This window comes from Polyodon spathula, chromosome 21 (genome assembly GCF_017654505.1).
Source record: "Polyodon spathula isolate WHYD16114869_AA chromosome 21, ASM1765450v1, whole genome shotgun sequence".
NCBI classification, from domain to species: domain Eukaryota; kingdom Metazoa; phylum Chordata; class Actinopteri; order Acipenseriformes; family Polyodontidae; genus Polyodon; species Polyodon spathula.
This window is the reverse complement of record NC_054554.1, coordinates 10,813,001-10,827,118: the sequence shown is the minus strand read 5'-3', so window position 1 is coordinate 10,827,118 and position 14,118 is coordinate 10,813,001. Positions and strand designations below refer to the sequence as shown.

The 14,118-nt window shown below is 39.2% G+C and overlaps 2 protein-coding genes and 1 long non-coding RNA gene across 5 annotated transcripts; 2 read left to right on the top strand and 1 right to left on the bottom strand.

Annotated features, from left to right (window-relative positions):
* Positions 1 to 19: 19 nt before the first annotated feature.
* Positions 20 to 1,870, top strand: LOC121296529. 2 transcript variants are annotated; one of them, XR_005947072.1, is made up of 4 exons: positions 20 to 427; positions 818 to 866; positions 1,134 to 1,230; positions 1,668 to 1,820. It is a non-coding gene; the product is annotated as an uncharacterized LOC121296529 (long non-coding RNA). The 2 variants fall into 2 exon arrangements; XR_005947071.1 differs by lacking the exon at positions 20 to 427 and having other exon boundaries at positions 586 to 866; positions 1,668 to 1,870.
* Positions 1,871 to 1,900: 30 nt separating this feature from the next.
* Positions 1,901 to 12,208, bottom strand: LOC121296527 (anamorsin-A-like). Of its 2 annotated transcripts, none has more exons than XM_041222197.1 (9): positions 12,064 to 12,208; positions 11,017 to 11,197; positions 8,591 to 8,740; positions 8,209 to 8,285; positions 5,028 to 5,196; positions 4,803 to 4,876; positions 4,172 to 4,293; positions 3,301 to 3,394; positions 1,901 to 2,530 (listed from the first exon to the last, which is right to left on the bottom strand). In XM_041222197.1, the coding sequence occupies exons 2-9, from the start codon at positions 11,168 to 11,170 to the stop codon at positions 2,420 to 2,422; spliced, it is 951 nt and encodes a 316-aa protein (XP_041078131.1). In that variant the 5' UTR covers positions 11,171 to 11,197; positions 12,064 to 12,208; the 3' UTR covers positions 1,901 to 2,419. The 2 variants fall into 2 exon arrangements, with proteins under 2 accessions (XP_041078131.1, XP_041078132.1); XM_041222198.1 differs by having other exon boundaries at positions 11,017 to 11,171.
* Positions 12,209 to 12,303: 95 nt separating this feature from the next.
* On the top strand, positions 12,304 to 13,902 carry LOC121296528 (ubiquinone biosynthesis protein COQ9, mitochondrial-like). The gene is made up of 3 exons (XM_041222199.1): positions 12,304 to 12,407; positions 13,282 to 13,450; positions 13,724 to 13,902. The coding sequence occupies exons 1-3, from the start codon at positions 12,350 to 12,352 to the stop codon at positions 13,881 to 13,883; spliced, it is 387 nt and encodes a 128-aa protein (XP_041078133.1). The 5' UTR covers positions 12,304 to 12,349; the 3' UTR covers positions 13,884 to 13,902.
* Positions 13,903 to 14,118: the final 216 nt, after the last annotated feature.

Sequence of the window (14,118 nt, the reverse complement as noted above, 5' to 3'; positions counted from 1 at the left end):
ACAGGTATCAGTGCTGATCGGAGAGCCCTACTTCACTACCAGCTTCCTGCCCTGGTACATCCTGTACTTCTGGTATTCTCGCACTGCGCTAGCTGGGCGACTCCGCGATGACGTCACCATCCTGCCACAATCTGCATCATTCTGTGTGGCACCCATGGAGTTTAAGGTACAGTATTCATTTTCAATAGTTTTTTAAAGAAATTATACCAGTGGACAAAATATAGGGGAGGTGGTTGCTTCACCCGTTTCTCAATCATATATGGGACAACTGGGGTGGAGGGTGACATTTTTTAAAATATCAAACAAATTGTAATCCTGGTTCTTCAAGCTTTAATTTGAGCCTCTCTGTCAGGATCTGTGGCGGATCAAGGCTCCCTGCGGTTCTTGTGAAGGGTTTGACGTCAGTGTCATGGATGAGATGATCCAGGTGGGTGTCTTTCCTTTCTACAGTCCCTGGATATTGAAACTTTATTGCAGTAGTTTTATTTATTTATTTATTTGGTACCTTTTTAAAAGCTGCTGAAAGGATTGTAGCACCATAATGTAATTTTATTCTGTTGCTTGTATATTGCTTGTCAGGTCACTTTTGAGTTTTCCAGATGGTGAACACCAAGTTGAGTGGTGGATATTGTACAATTAGATTGTAACCTTTTGTGGTGGCAGTTTAAAGCTGCTTCAGCTGCACTGTAAACATCTATATATACAAGATACTATTTGAGATACAAACTTCCATTTTTGCAGGGTTATATGAAAGCTCCAGTATAAATGTACTAGTGACCTTCAAATTCATCAATTATGTGATGTATTCTCTGCCCAGAGTTCGCTGGATTTCAGGGAGCCCCACCCCCTCTTGGAGTACCCGTCAGGTAAATTCATTTTAAATCTGATATCCTGGACAAGCAGCATTGTATTAGGCTGAGTGTTCAAAGAGGCACTAGTGTCGAATAAATTATTATTAACAGTGGTGGCTCTAAATACTGCTACAGTTTAAATAAACAAGAAATGACTTTTCCTGCTGTTTTTACATTTTTTACAGAAAAGAGAAAATATTTACTATTTTTAAGAAATTGGTATTTTAAGTGCCACATTTTAATGATAGCAGCTTATGTATGTGCAACTCTGCTGTGTTCTAGAAAGGGGCGGTGTCATGGGGTAGTGCTTTGGATGGATTATCACTTGACTGACTATATCTCAGTGAGCACAGGACTGACACAGCTACCCAGCCGACAGGTGCGTATTCAGAGCTGCTCACAATAAAGTAGAATACAAGTAGTCTTGCTCTGAATATGACTCCACACTGTGGGTGGGGCCAATTTCAGGACATTGGGTCAATGTGGTAGACAGAAAATTAAGGCCACATTCAAGCTCATCCCACAGCTGCTCAATTGGATTGTGATCCAGTGATTTGTGCTAGCTAAGGAAGATGACATAATTCTGTCTCATGTGCCTAGAACCAGCATGGCGGATGATCTTGAAAGGTGCCGTCTGTCAATGTAGATAGTCAGCATTGTGGGGTACTTCATCAGTTTTCAGGTACACTTGTGACTAATATTTAAGGATAACCAGAAATAGAAACAGCCAAAACAATTGTGGAATGTAAAGTAAGATTAAACTTTGTGGATTTGAAACAATGTAATTTCTTACAGTTGTTTTTCACTCCCCTACAGTGCAACTGTGAATGGAGTCCCCACCGCAAGCAGGCAGTGTATTTCTTTAGTTCCCCGTGGGAGAGTGCAGGAGACGACGCTTCATCCCTCACATACTTGCTCGCCTTTCAGCCAGCAACAGGCGACATCATTATGGAGTTTATACCTGGACCAAACAGGCATGCAACATTGGCCTAATATTTAGAATAGACATTTTAGCAGTTGTGTATTTAATAAATAAAATAACTATCATGAAGTTTGTAATCATTTTTTAATCATGTATTAATTGTATATAAACTGATACCACATACAGATTAACTTCTTTTATCTACTATTCTGCATAAAACTGGGGAAGTACTTTGGTTAAAGTAAACTCTCAGATCACTGTTACTGGTTACATAAGCCCTGTTGATACCAAACAACTTGAATACTTTTAATTCAGATTACTATCAAAACCTTTTTAATAGCAGTTTCCAAGTTGAAGACACATTGCCTACGAATGACTTGTGGTGCATACCAGCAAAATATAAATCACCAGAGAATACAGTCAGATTCACTCAGGGAAGGATAGTTTTGGGAAAGTCCCCCAATGAAGAGCTAATGAAACCCAGGCTCAGTGGTTGTGTGTTAATTGAAAAGCCGTGTCCTCTCAGTTACGGGTGGAATGAAAGCTCTTTCTTGATTTTTTTGTGAAGTCTTTGTTTGACAGTGGGATTGTGCAGAGAATGTAGGAGTGTTTTTGAGGGGTTTTGAATATTTTCATGTGGATGCGTCTATGCATCGTTGAGCTGGTTCTCCTGCAGCAAGACCTTCTCTCCTGGTTTGAAGGCAGGCATTCCCATGTAGGGACAGCTGGCACAACGGAAGGCATCGCCAAGGTAGCACTGCCAGCAAAAGAGAGAGGGGGTAAGGTATAGTCTTGACAGCCACCACACCTTAAAAACTATATTCACTATTAGTGGAAACTGGGGTGAACATTTTCAGCCTAACTATGTCTTGTTCTCTACAAATTGTGTTATTCTAAGCTTTCTCTTTGTTGCTTTTTAAATATAACAAACTGGTTTCAGACCAGTCACAGCAACCCAGGAAATATTTGTTAGCATGTACTGTGTAAATACTTCAATATGTAGACAAAAAGCTGTATATTCATCAAATGTGCATTTAGAATGAGTAAGTGAGTTTGCTTATCGCAACACCTGTTGCAATAAGCCTCCACGACACATAACAGGTAAGAGACCTTTCTTGCAATTTTTTTCCTGAAACTGGTTGCAAAGAAAAAATAATTCTCTTTCCAGTTCTATAATGGCAGACACTGGTGAAAGAAAAATGCTTGATAGGTTTAAAAAATAAAGTTTACAATCCTTTGTGATCTTATAATTATTTAGAAGTGTCCCTGTGTTCTATTAAACATATTTTCTTTTTCTTTAACATTAATTCAGGACATGCAAACATTTAAAATAAAATGCCAAACTACAGCATCCTGGTGCCTCTGTTGTAGGTCATGTGGTTTCATTGCTGCTAAAACTTTGTGGAGTTTTAACTACAAAATAGTAAGTGATTAAGTATCAAGAAGCACCAGCTACTTCATGCATCTTCAATCTGCATGATCAAAATTACAAGGAGCAGAAAGGCTTCATAAGTTGGAGACACTTACACTTCCACAGGCTGACTTGGGCTGGGTGTCCTTCTTGATGTTCTTCTTGGAGCTCTTGCTCTCCTGCTCTAGCTCTTCAGCCAGACCACATGAGCTGGAAAAAAAAGAGAAAGAAAGTATAGCAGGTCAACAAAGGTTAAACAAATGTGAGCTCACTTGAACACTGGTTTAGCACAGCTGTAAAGTAAGCCGTTGTGGAAGTATGTTTTTCAACTCAAAGGAACACAAGAATTAAACAAAAGGTAGGGGTTTGGGGTAAAATTAAACTATAATAAAGAGTATATCCAGTATGGTTTCAATAAAGATACACTGCTCCAAATAATTAGGGGTTATTTATAACTATTAGGCTTTATAAACCATGTTTTGAAATAATGTCCAATGCCCCTTCATAGTGAACTGAATGCAACATGGTTATCAGATGATGGTAATATGCAAATATCAGTTCATTTCTGGGAATGAGGTCCACATTGTCCATCATGAATACATCAACATGGTATGTTAACGCCACTGATACTATTAAAAGACCTGGCATTGATTATAAATATTAAAACTAAGTGCATCAATGAGTGCCTGTATATATGCTTGCTTCACATACTGAATATCTCTTCACTGTTTGGAGCAATGCATATATTGCAGCCCCTTTTTTATTCACTACATTTTCATGAAATCAATTCAGTACTATTTGGGTGGGACCTAAGCCAACCACACACAGTAGGAGGAGAGCACCAGAGTGGTGTAGTTCACTACTGCTTGACAAAGTAATAAATAACCGTTACAGGGATATTCACTCTTCTATGCTTCTGGCTAAAGAAATTAAACTGGTGAGTATAGACCCACTGTGAAGATGATAGTATAATATGCCTCCCCTCACCAGTTCTTGCAGGCCTTTTTCTTCTTGCCAGCCCCATCCCCACAGCTGGTAGCTTTGAGTGAGGCCGGGTCTGGCTTCTTCAGGTCCTCTGCATCCAGGAGGGCGTCAGAGTCCAAGAGGTCCTATTGGAGGAAGGAAGAGGAAGTAAACAGTTTTAAACCATAGCAACGACATGCATCCATTTTAAGTCTCAGGTACTACCACAATTTTATATATTGTATCAAAAACAGTATATAAAACTCTGCTGTCCCTACCAATCAGGAAACTAAAAAGTCTAGTATTTATGTAGCTCACTACCTTAGAGAGTCTCAGATAAATGGCTTTGACATTGCACTGCCACACATGGGTACATTTTTATGGTACAATACCAGTTTTGGAATTTGACCTTGAGAATCATTGAATACAATTATGTAAAAAATAGAAAGCTAATATTTCACAGCAGCTGGTCACGATACAGAAAACAAAGTTATGACAACAACATGGCAGCCTTATTAGATCAAGGTTCCTTAACACTGGAAAGCTGTTATCAAATTGCAGATTTACATAATCATGCAAGGACAGACACCAATTACTGTACATCCTAGCAATGTGATCTAAACTGGTATCGAATGTGATTGTGATGGAGACTCACCACATCATCATCATCGATGTCGTTTGCTGATAGCGTCCACATCTTTGCAGCATTGGGGTCCAGGGCAGGCTTCTCTGTAGGAGGCAGTGAGAGGGTGTTACAGAGATAACTGTTAGATGGATTGTCTTAGACACAAAGGAGCACTTGAGAGGTGGGAAGACAGAATTTGAGAACAAATACCAAGCAGACAGTTCCTTCCAATCTTGACAGCATCCTGGTCCTTACCTGACCGTGCAGCCTTCTTGCCAAAGGACAGTTTTAACTGTGTTGATGACCCCACTTCGAAGTTCGGTTTGCTTGCTGACACTTGAACTCTTGACAGGCTGTTGCCATGGTACCCAGTAACCTCCTTCACAGATGCAGTCTCTTCTGCGTTCAGTGTCTCATTTTTGACCTTTGAAACAAACAAAAAAATGATATAAGCTACACACGCACAAGCCTTCTGTTAGTACCCCCACTCCTATTTAACCAATTGTCTCAGTGCTGTGTTATGCAATTCCACTTGGCTTAGGCAATACTTGTAAAAGCAAACATATTTTGGTGATAAATAGAGTGTCTTTTTATTATGCTGTATGGAGTCTTTATCTCAAATGATTTCTGAGATACGAAGTGGTGAACCTTTTTTACTTGAGATAGCAAATAAACACTATTCCCCACAGTAGAAATTAAGTTCTATTCAGATCTTTTTTGGAGGCATTTTTGTCCAAGTCTCCGTTCCTAATCGTAATCTCGTTTTAAATCTCGCAAGCAGGTTCTAATAAAAAAATCAGACGCCCTAATAATGATTTTAAGAGGGCTATGGTGGAAAATTATTGACATGAGGGAAAACTATTGTTACCAACAGGGGGCTATAATGCCTGAAGCCACAGCCACCCTGGAGGTAATAATACAATACTTCCACTATTAGCAGAGTCTGCTGTACATCGCAAGCAGGTTCTAATAAAAAAATCAGACGCCCTAATAATGATTTTAAGAGGGCTATAGTGGAAAATTATTGACATGAGGGAAAACTATTGTTACCAACAGGGGGCTATAATGCCTGAAGCCACAGCCACCCTGGAGGTAATAATACAATACTTCCACTATTAGCAGAGTCTGCTGTACATCGCAAGCAGGTTCTAATAAAAAAATCAGACGCCCTAATAATGATTTTAATAGGGCTATGGTGGAAAATTATTGACATGAGGGAAAACTATTGTTACCAACAGGGGGCTATAATGCCTGAAGCCGCAGCCACCCTGGAGGTAATAATACAATACTTCCACTATTAGCAGAGTCTGCTGTACATATTTAGTATATGAGCCAGTCAAAATAATGAGGCAAGGTTGGATAGTAAATATGACTATATACTGTAAAACCATGAATATTTGTGAGCCTTTTATTGTGCGTTTTTCATGCATGAAAAGACGACATTTTAGGCACGAATGTTAGTGCTGTACATATAATTAAGTGATATACTACTACCAGTGCAACAGGTCGCCAACATTTATAGAGCAAAATAGGTTTTACAATTGTGAATATTTTGGTTGCAAATATTTATGGCTTTACAGTACTTTATTTAAACATAGTTGATGAAGCATAGTAACTGCAGTGACTATTCTTCTCCAGGAACTAAATTGGAAAGAAAACAACATAACAGCGTCCCGCTGGTTTGTGTCAGTGATAACGCTGTGATCCATTAATAACAACCGTGTGGCTTCCAATACGGAATTCTTTAACTACAGTTATTGCACAGATATAGTTTCTTATCAAATAAGTAGCCTTTATTTAAAAATAAATAAGCAATTAAGTACTCTCTCCCAGCTTTGGTGCGTGATGCTCCCACAGTCGCGTGCTTTAAATCAACTCTCAAGACCCACCTGTTCTCTCTTGCTTGCCATGCTCTTTAAGCCGGATATCTGTTATTAGCTGTTGTGTCTTTGCTACTTGTGATTTTTCAATGCATCTTCTGATTCTACGTGACATACGTATACACAATGTTTTAGAATTTTAGGGCGCTGTGTAAAGGGAACAGAGTGCCCTGGACTGGATGGCCAGACAATTCATTCTCAAGCTTAGATGGAAGTCCACCATCTAGAAAGGGGGCGAAGCTATGGTACACCAAGTCATCAACCTAGAAGGGAAGCGATTGGATGAGAAATGGATGCAATCGCTAACCAAGGGGGCACGACCGATGGTACAAAGGCGATGTAGCGAGGTGATCTGTTCCTTTGTATGGTTAAAATGCTGAACTGGAAGGAGAAACATATTATAATCGTGAGTGTTTGTTTGTCGTGTCTAAAATCTACTTGTGTGTTATTATTAGACGGCTAACAGATCCGGAGCTGTCTCTACAAGGACAGCAAAAACCCAGACAACACTGCACCTTGTTCACAATAAATTGTATTTTCACCACGAGCACACACTTTGGACTTGTGACCGTGGTTGTTATATTGTGTGTTTAGAATACCTTGTCTATTGTTTCGGGACTGAACAATGTGGATTGAACTGAGCAATACACATTGTTATGTATTGCCAGTTCTCATTATAATTTACAGCTGTCATCAGACTTTGGATTACAATTAAACTACCACTTCACCAATACTTTGTTGTCTATCATTGTCTTGAGCACTGCATCACCCCTACATTTGCGCACTGCAAACCACATTAATGTATTATATATATTATTTCACTGTATTTAATGTATTGTGCATTGTTTTTCACTGTATTAAACATTGCTTTTTATTGTATCTTGTAACGCACTTTTGTGATGGTGGTCAACTATGAAAGGCGCTACATAAAATAAAGACTGATTGATTCAAGTAAGTGTGCTTCCTCCTTTGAATTAAATACTTCTTCGGCAGAGTTTGCAAATTTAGTTTTCTCTTGCTTAGTAAAGCAATTCCACAAAATGATTTGCTTGGATGCCATTGTTATGTATTCACAAGACAGCATTTCACTAAACAGACGCACATCCCACTAAATCCTTTGCGACTACCATCAAATCCCAGCTGGCTTTCAACAGTCCATAACGAATAGCGGTGCTATATGACTGCATTAGTTTTAAAACTGAACAGAACAGCCATGTTAACAACAACAGTGGAATATGGCCAGTATATGTCGCAAAGAATCCTGCAGCACAAAGCGCATTTAATGTTAATAACTGTATTTAAACAGATGTTTTTATTATTAGTTTGAAGTTTCCAGTACTGAAAAAGGTTAGACAAGAATAGAGATCTGAAGGGACAAAATGTATGTGTACTATATAGTATTTAATTATGTATCATGCACTTAAAACATGAATGTGCTTTTTTTTATGGAATCATTTCTAAAATGTGTTTATACATTTTAAATGGGTACATTTATTTTTAAAATGACATGTCATGTTAAGGTCTCAATCTCAAAAGATTCGAAAATCATACTGTACCTCCGACACATCAACCAATCCAGAGAGTTTCAGAGCGGACAACAGCTTGCCTGCTGTTTTCAGTTTGCTGTCATCACCTAGGATCAATCAATACAAACATGAAGGACTTCCAGCCACTCGACCATGCTGCTAGTCAGTACTTAGCTAACTAGACCACACTGCCTCCCAGCCCCTCGGCTCTAACAACTAGATTTTACCACACTGCCTCCCAGTCCCACAGCTCTAACCACTACACAGGACCACCCTGCCTTGAATTCCAGTCACTCTGCTTCCCACTACATCTTAGACCCTTAGATCTAACAAGCAGCTCACACTGCCTCAGTCCTTTAACCAACAGCCCATGTTAGTAGACTATTCATTGATGGCAAATTAAAATTCTCACCTTTGATAGTAACAGGCTCTGCCAGGATGAGCCTGCCCCCAGGTTTCATGATACGAGCTATCTCCGCCAGTATCTCAGAGCTGTGAACGAGTGCGCTGCCCGGCACCAGTCCTGATAGGACCAGGTCAAAGCTGGACGGGGCATGGGAGGCTGGGAGAAAAAGGGGAGACGTCAGGAAAACACAAGTGTTTCAACACATACTCATTTAGCTAGGTAAGTAGATGATTTGAGGGATGGTAAGCAACTGACACCAAAAGAGACTCAAGTACAATACACAGCTTTTCCACACTCATAGGACTTGCATGGTATCAAAACAAATGATTGTTTGTCCATGCTCTAACAGTAACAGCACATTAATTGGAAATCAGTGTCATAATGATGTTGGTGTGCTTCATACCGCTGTCCTTACAGAGGTAACACAAAGTTCTCTTGTCAGGACACTGCACTCGGACCTTATGGTCAGTATCCTATACTGTAGTCATTACACATCTAAAGTAGTTCATGTTTGGCAGTGAATAAGCATTTTTTGTTACTTTAAAAAAAAAAAAAAAAAGAAAAGGTGACCGCAGGTGCGGACTTCCTCAGTTTGTCCTGACAAGTACATTTCATGACACCTCTGTAAGCACTACCTACATAACACAGTGTTAGTAATGAGAGGTGGAGTTGTGTTTATAGGTACCCCATGTTTAATTACAGTATAATTAAAATATACTTTATCAGACCTCTTTAAAACCTGCTGGCAGCTATTCTGTGACTCAAACAGACATGCTTCAGCTAACACTTACAGATAGGTTTAACTTATATACTGTAACAGTACTTAAGTTATTTTTTATAATGTATCTCACTGCACCCAAACTATTTTGTTTAAGTATGTTAAAAATTGATTGTTGTTTAATTTTTTACTGCAAATTCTATTTAATAGGGAAACATCTTCAGAGCACATTTTCAAAAGCGGCTAAAAGAATACATTTTATTAAAAAAAATTAAAAAAAAACAACACATACTGGATACAGCTTGCATAAACTTGAATAAATACTGTCAACACTGCAATGCAAATCACCCTTTTAAAGACTTTAGCGCCTGCTAGAAGTGGAGAGCTTTGACATATAGAAAGGATTTAAAATTAGATTTAACAAAAAACAAACAAAATCAAGTGACACAGTACTGCTAAAATGCAGAATCAGTTCCTTGTCTTTGTTAGGCCTCGAACAAAGAAATAGGAGAAAAAAGCAAGAGACAGGCTTATGTGCATCTCCATCTTAACAAAAGAGGCCATGTGCCACCCAGCATTGGGACAAGTGTGAGCTTGTATCATTCATTTGACTTGACTAAACAATTGCAAAGCCAAGTGCTGATTACAGGCAGCAGCCTGCATGCTGTGCTCAGGCTGGAATCACTGGCTGAAGTTTTCTTCCTGGTTAAAGAAACTTAGCTCAGGTCCTTTTTCTCAAAACGTTCACTCTTTCAGTGGACTACAATGGTTATTTTAGACAAATGATGGCAAAATCAACAAAAATAAATAAAAATGTATAGTGGTAGTATAATATAATTAGGGCTTCTGTTTTTCGGGTTTTATTAATTGTAATTTTGGGTGCTTATGTTTTAGCTATTTTCGAGCGTTATGTAATTAGTTTTTTTTTCAGGGCTTCCGTTTTTGATATACTGTATGAAATTAGTGTTTTCGGTTACTTTCCAAAATGCTTGAGCTTTTTTTTTCTGCCAAAATACGTATAGTAGTAACTTGACAGTACTTGCATACTTAAGTTGTACCTTCTTTCCTTTGCTGTCTTCCACAATGAAATCCCTAAGGTCACGGGCACATTCCTCTGGGGTTTTTGTGTGTAGGCATTTTTTTACATTTCACCACAATTCTGTTTTAAATCCTCTGTAGCTTTAAATCCCGCTAACAAGCCTCCATTCTGACTGTAACCTCATTTTAAGTTTCGTAAGCGGAGTCTCCAATAGAAATGTAGGAATGTGCTGCCACTTAGTAGTTGGGCGGGTTTAAAATATTCAGAACGAATCAATGATAGATGCAAGTCAGGAAGGCGGGACATTGCCCAGCAGCACTGGGAAATGTATTAATTTTTGTAGTAGGTTTTATTTTTTAATGGGAAAAGGGTAAAGTCAATGTGAATTGATTAACCATTTCCACAGTTTTTTCATTTTTTTCCGGTGTTTATTGCTATACACCAATGTCATTTTTTTGTAAGCGAAAAATCAGAAGCCCTTAATATAATATAATAGTGATAATGCCATTGCTGTGGCATATCCCTCGTTAATAATGGAACTCCCTCCTTGAAATAACAACCTCATGGCCAGGGTTTATTGAGTCAGAAGTTCCATTATTGCCAAACGACAGCAATGCTATTATCCCTTAAATAGCCTCTGGACTAAGCAGAGCAAGTCAAAGAAGGTGTACTCACACAGCAGCAGCATGTCGACATTTTCAAGAGACACACGCACCCCTGAACCCGCTGCCTCCACATTCTGTGCCAGCTCCTTCAGGGCCTCAGGAGAGGAGGGGAGACCCCACACCAGCACCACGCGCTCACCCGCACGCACTCCCAACCCCGACATCCTGACAGACAGGCAGAGGAGAGCAGGCTGTTGAGAACCAACCACATATCAGGGATGCCACTGTTTACAGGTGGCCATTTCTTTAATTCTTTAATTCCTGCATGAGCTCTCAATATTTCTGTTTATTACAGGTGCCTTCCTAAATAAATCCTCCTCGAGTTCTTTGCATTTGTTTTGTCCCATATTACTGCTAGTTGCTCGTGTTCTCTCCACTTTATTCCTCCAGCTAGGTTTGTAATAGCTGTGATGTCTGTATACACCAAGGACAGTTCAGTCCTATCTGGCTGACCTTGCTCCTGCTAGTTACTAGTTAAGTCTTATCTAGGTCTCACACACTTCTGCTCCTGAAATAACGTAGCACGGGTACTAGAATTCGCAAGGCTGTTAGTGGCATCAGTGCTGTTTAAAATTAAATGATCCCAGAGGTATACTTGTAAACTGGGGGCTTGTTATAATATTCCCTTATCTATCTTTCTCTCGCCCTCACTCCTCCTTTCTGTCCCTATCAGTAGACGACGAATAAGTTACCGGTGTTCGTGCTTCTCTGCACGTCACATTACGCTGTGTCACTGTACATTCTGCTGTGTCATTTCATAACAATTCTGACAATAGCACTATATATTTACGTAACATATCGTACACAGATTTAAGTTAAGCGGTTACAAATAAATTACAAAGGAAACAAAAAAAAAACATACATTTAACACCGTGCTGTATACTCACATAATAAATACACAACCAAAACAATAATTTCAAAGGTTACACTCTACAACACAAACAACACACTTTGTATCTATACCAATGTAGCTTCGTACACGACCAAAACAGAGAAATCATATATTTTTTGAATATTTAGATCTGTTTGAGTGTAGTTGTTTAGTGTATTACATTACCTTGAAAATGAATTGTAAATATAACAAAAAACTGAAGCCAGCTGGGTTAGATGATATGTGAATTCAAGCTTTCAGTTACAACCTCATAATAATATTTCTTTTTTTTTTTTTTTTTTTTTTTTTTTTTTTTAGCAACACTAATATCGTGGCTATTCTGCAGCGAACTTGCTCCTGGAACACCTTTATGCACAATGCGGTTGATCGGCAGTGACGTCTCTGTTAGCACTGGCTGAGAGAGTCGCTGTGTATTGACGTGAAGGGGTAGGCGGTGCAGTGGCTGTTCGATATGGCGGCGGTGCTGAGGACGCTGAGAGTTGGGCAAATCCTGCGGGGCTTGAGAGCTGGTAAGCGGTAGGAAATGGCTGGAGACAGAGGCCATTAAGACTGCTTAGCGGGGGCATTGCTGAATTGTAGTCTTGTGTTTGCATGAATATAAGGGAGAAGGGCAAGGCGATGCAAGGTGAGCTGAAGGGCAGCCATACGGTAGTTTCAAACTTTGTGGTTGCTAGATGAGGTTGGTCAGGTGCCGGGTTTTGAGACCGAGAAGTTGACCTCGTCGCCTGTTCTTAACTGGAATTGCATTGTCACAAACATGTCTGTTTCTAGCTGTTAACGAATTATATTTACAGACACACACACACAAAGTTATTTCTTAACTGTTGTGAACATACACACTATGACAACCATGTAGCCATGTCTGTGCCGCATCAGTCCCAGCTGTATTATTGCCGGTCGGTTTCAAATTAAACGTTCACTCTTCCCTTGTGGCATTCAACAGTCATTTTTTAAGGGGACTAACCAATTGACCATCCTCATATTTACGTACTGTACATGAAAATTTAATTAACAAAATGTGCTACACCCAATACTAATTGCAAAACATTTGTACCCTATTTCAGGTTTTAACGCCTATAATTACTGTCATTTTTTGGAGCATGTTTTAAGAGCACCAAACTGTATCTCTTGAAATATTTAAGCTCAAGGATTTATGCCAGTGTGAGTGAGTTAGTAGACTTTCAAGGTGACTTTTGGATTGTGTTTTTATTTTGATTGGTGCAAGATAGAGGCGTGACATTCCTGTATTTAAGGACAGAGTCGCCAGAGTGTTTTAATACGCATCTCAAACCAGAAACATGGTTTGCACAGTAAGGTAGTCATTAACACAAGTTAAACGTTACAGTATTGTATTTACTAGGTGGTTTACTGTCTATTTCCCAGCACAAAGAAGTCAGTGTGATGAAGTAAAGCGAACCTTTCAGACAGCTGCAGTGTTGAGGAGAGTCACAGAAGATCCAAAACAGGAGCAAGTCCCACCTTCCTCCTCTTCTTTTCATCAGCATTACCAATCCACTCCTCCTGAATCAAAGTCTTCACGCCCGAACACCAGGTCTGTATTTGTAGCAATGGCTGGGGGTGTCTGTTACTGACGTAGTTTTGTTGCTGTATTTTAATAAAGTCTTGAGTTCTGACAGTCAGTCAGATTTTTAAAGCTTTTGCTCTAACTAGAAAACTTCAAATGTTTCATAACTTTATTAATTCACTGAAGCTTTAGAGAAAAAAAAGCATACTAAAGTGTGGTGGGGGTGGGGGCAACTTTTATGATCAGACTGGAAATGAGTTCTGAATCTGTATTGCGCCTGACACTGCTGTTTGCTTTCAGCTATGCAGACCAAGGTGGGGAACAGGCAGAGGACTATGAGACAGAGGAGCAGCTGCAGATCAGAATCCTCACTGCTGCTTTAGAGTTTGTGCCAAAACATGGCTGGTCAGTGGAAGCCATTGCAGAAGGTGCACAGGTATGTGAGAGTGAGTCCCGGTAGAAATATTCATGTTTTGTTTTTTATCAAACAAGATGGTTCATTTTCAGTGTATGTTTACTTGAAATGTTTTTTAAGAATGTAAAATTGAACCTTTGTCTTACTGTATTCTTCTTAGGTTCTTTTAGCTGAGGCTTTATAGTACTATCTAAAAATTGTTATCTAAATACAGGAATGCTTTTTCATTGAGAGCTCTTGCATTAAAATGCACTTAGGTATCAAGTGTTTAAAATTATGC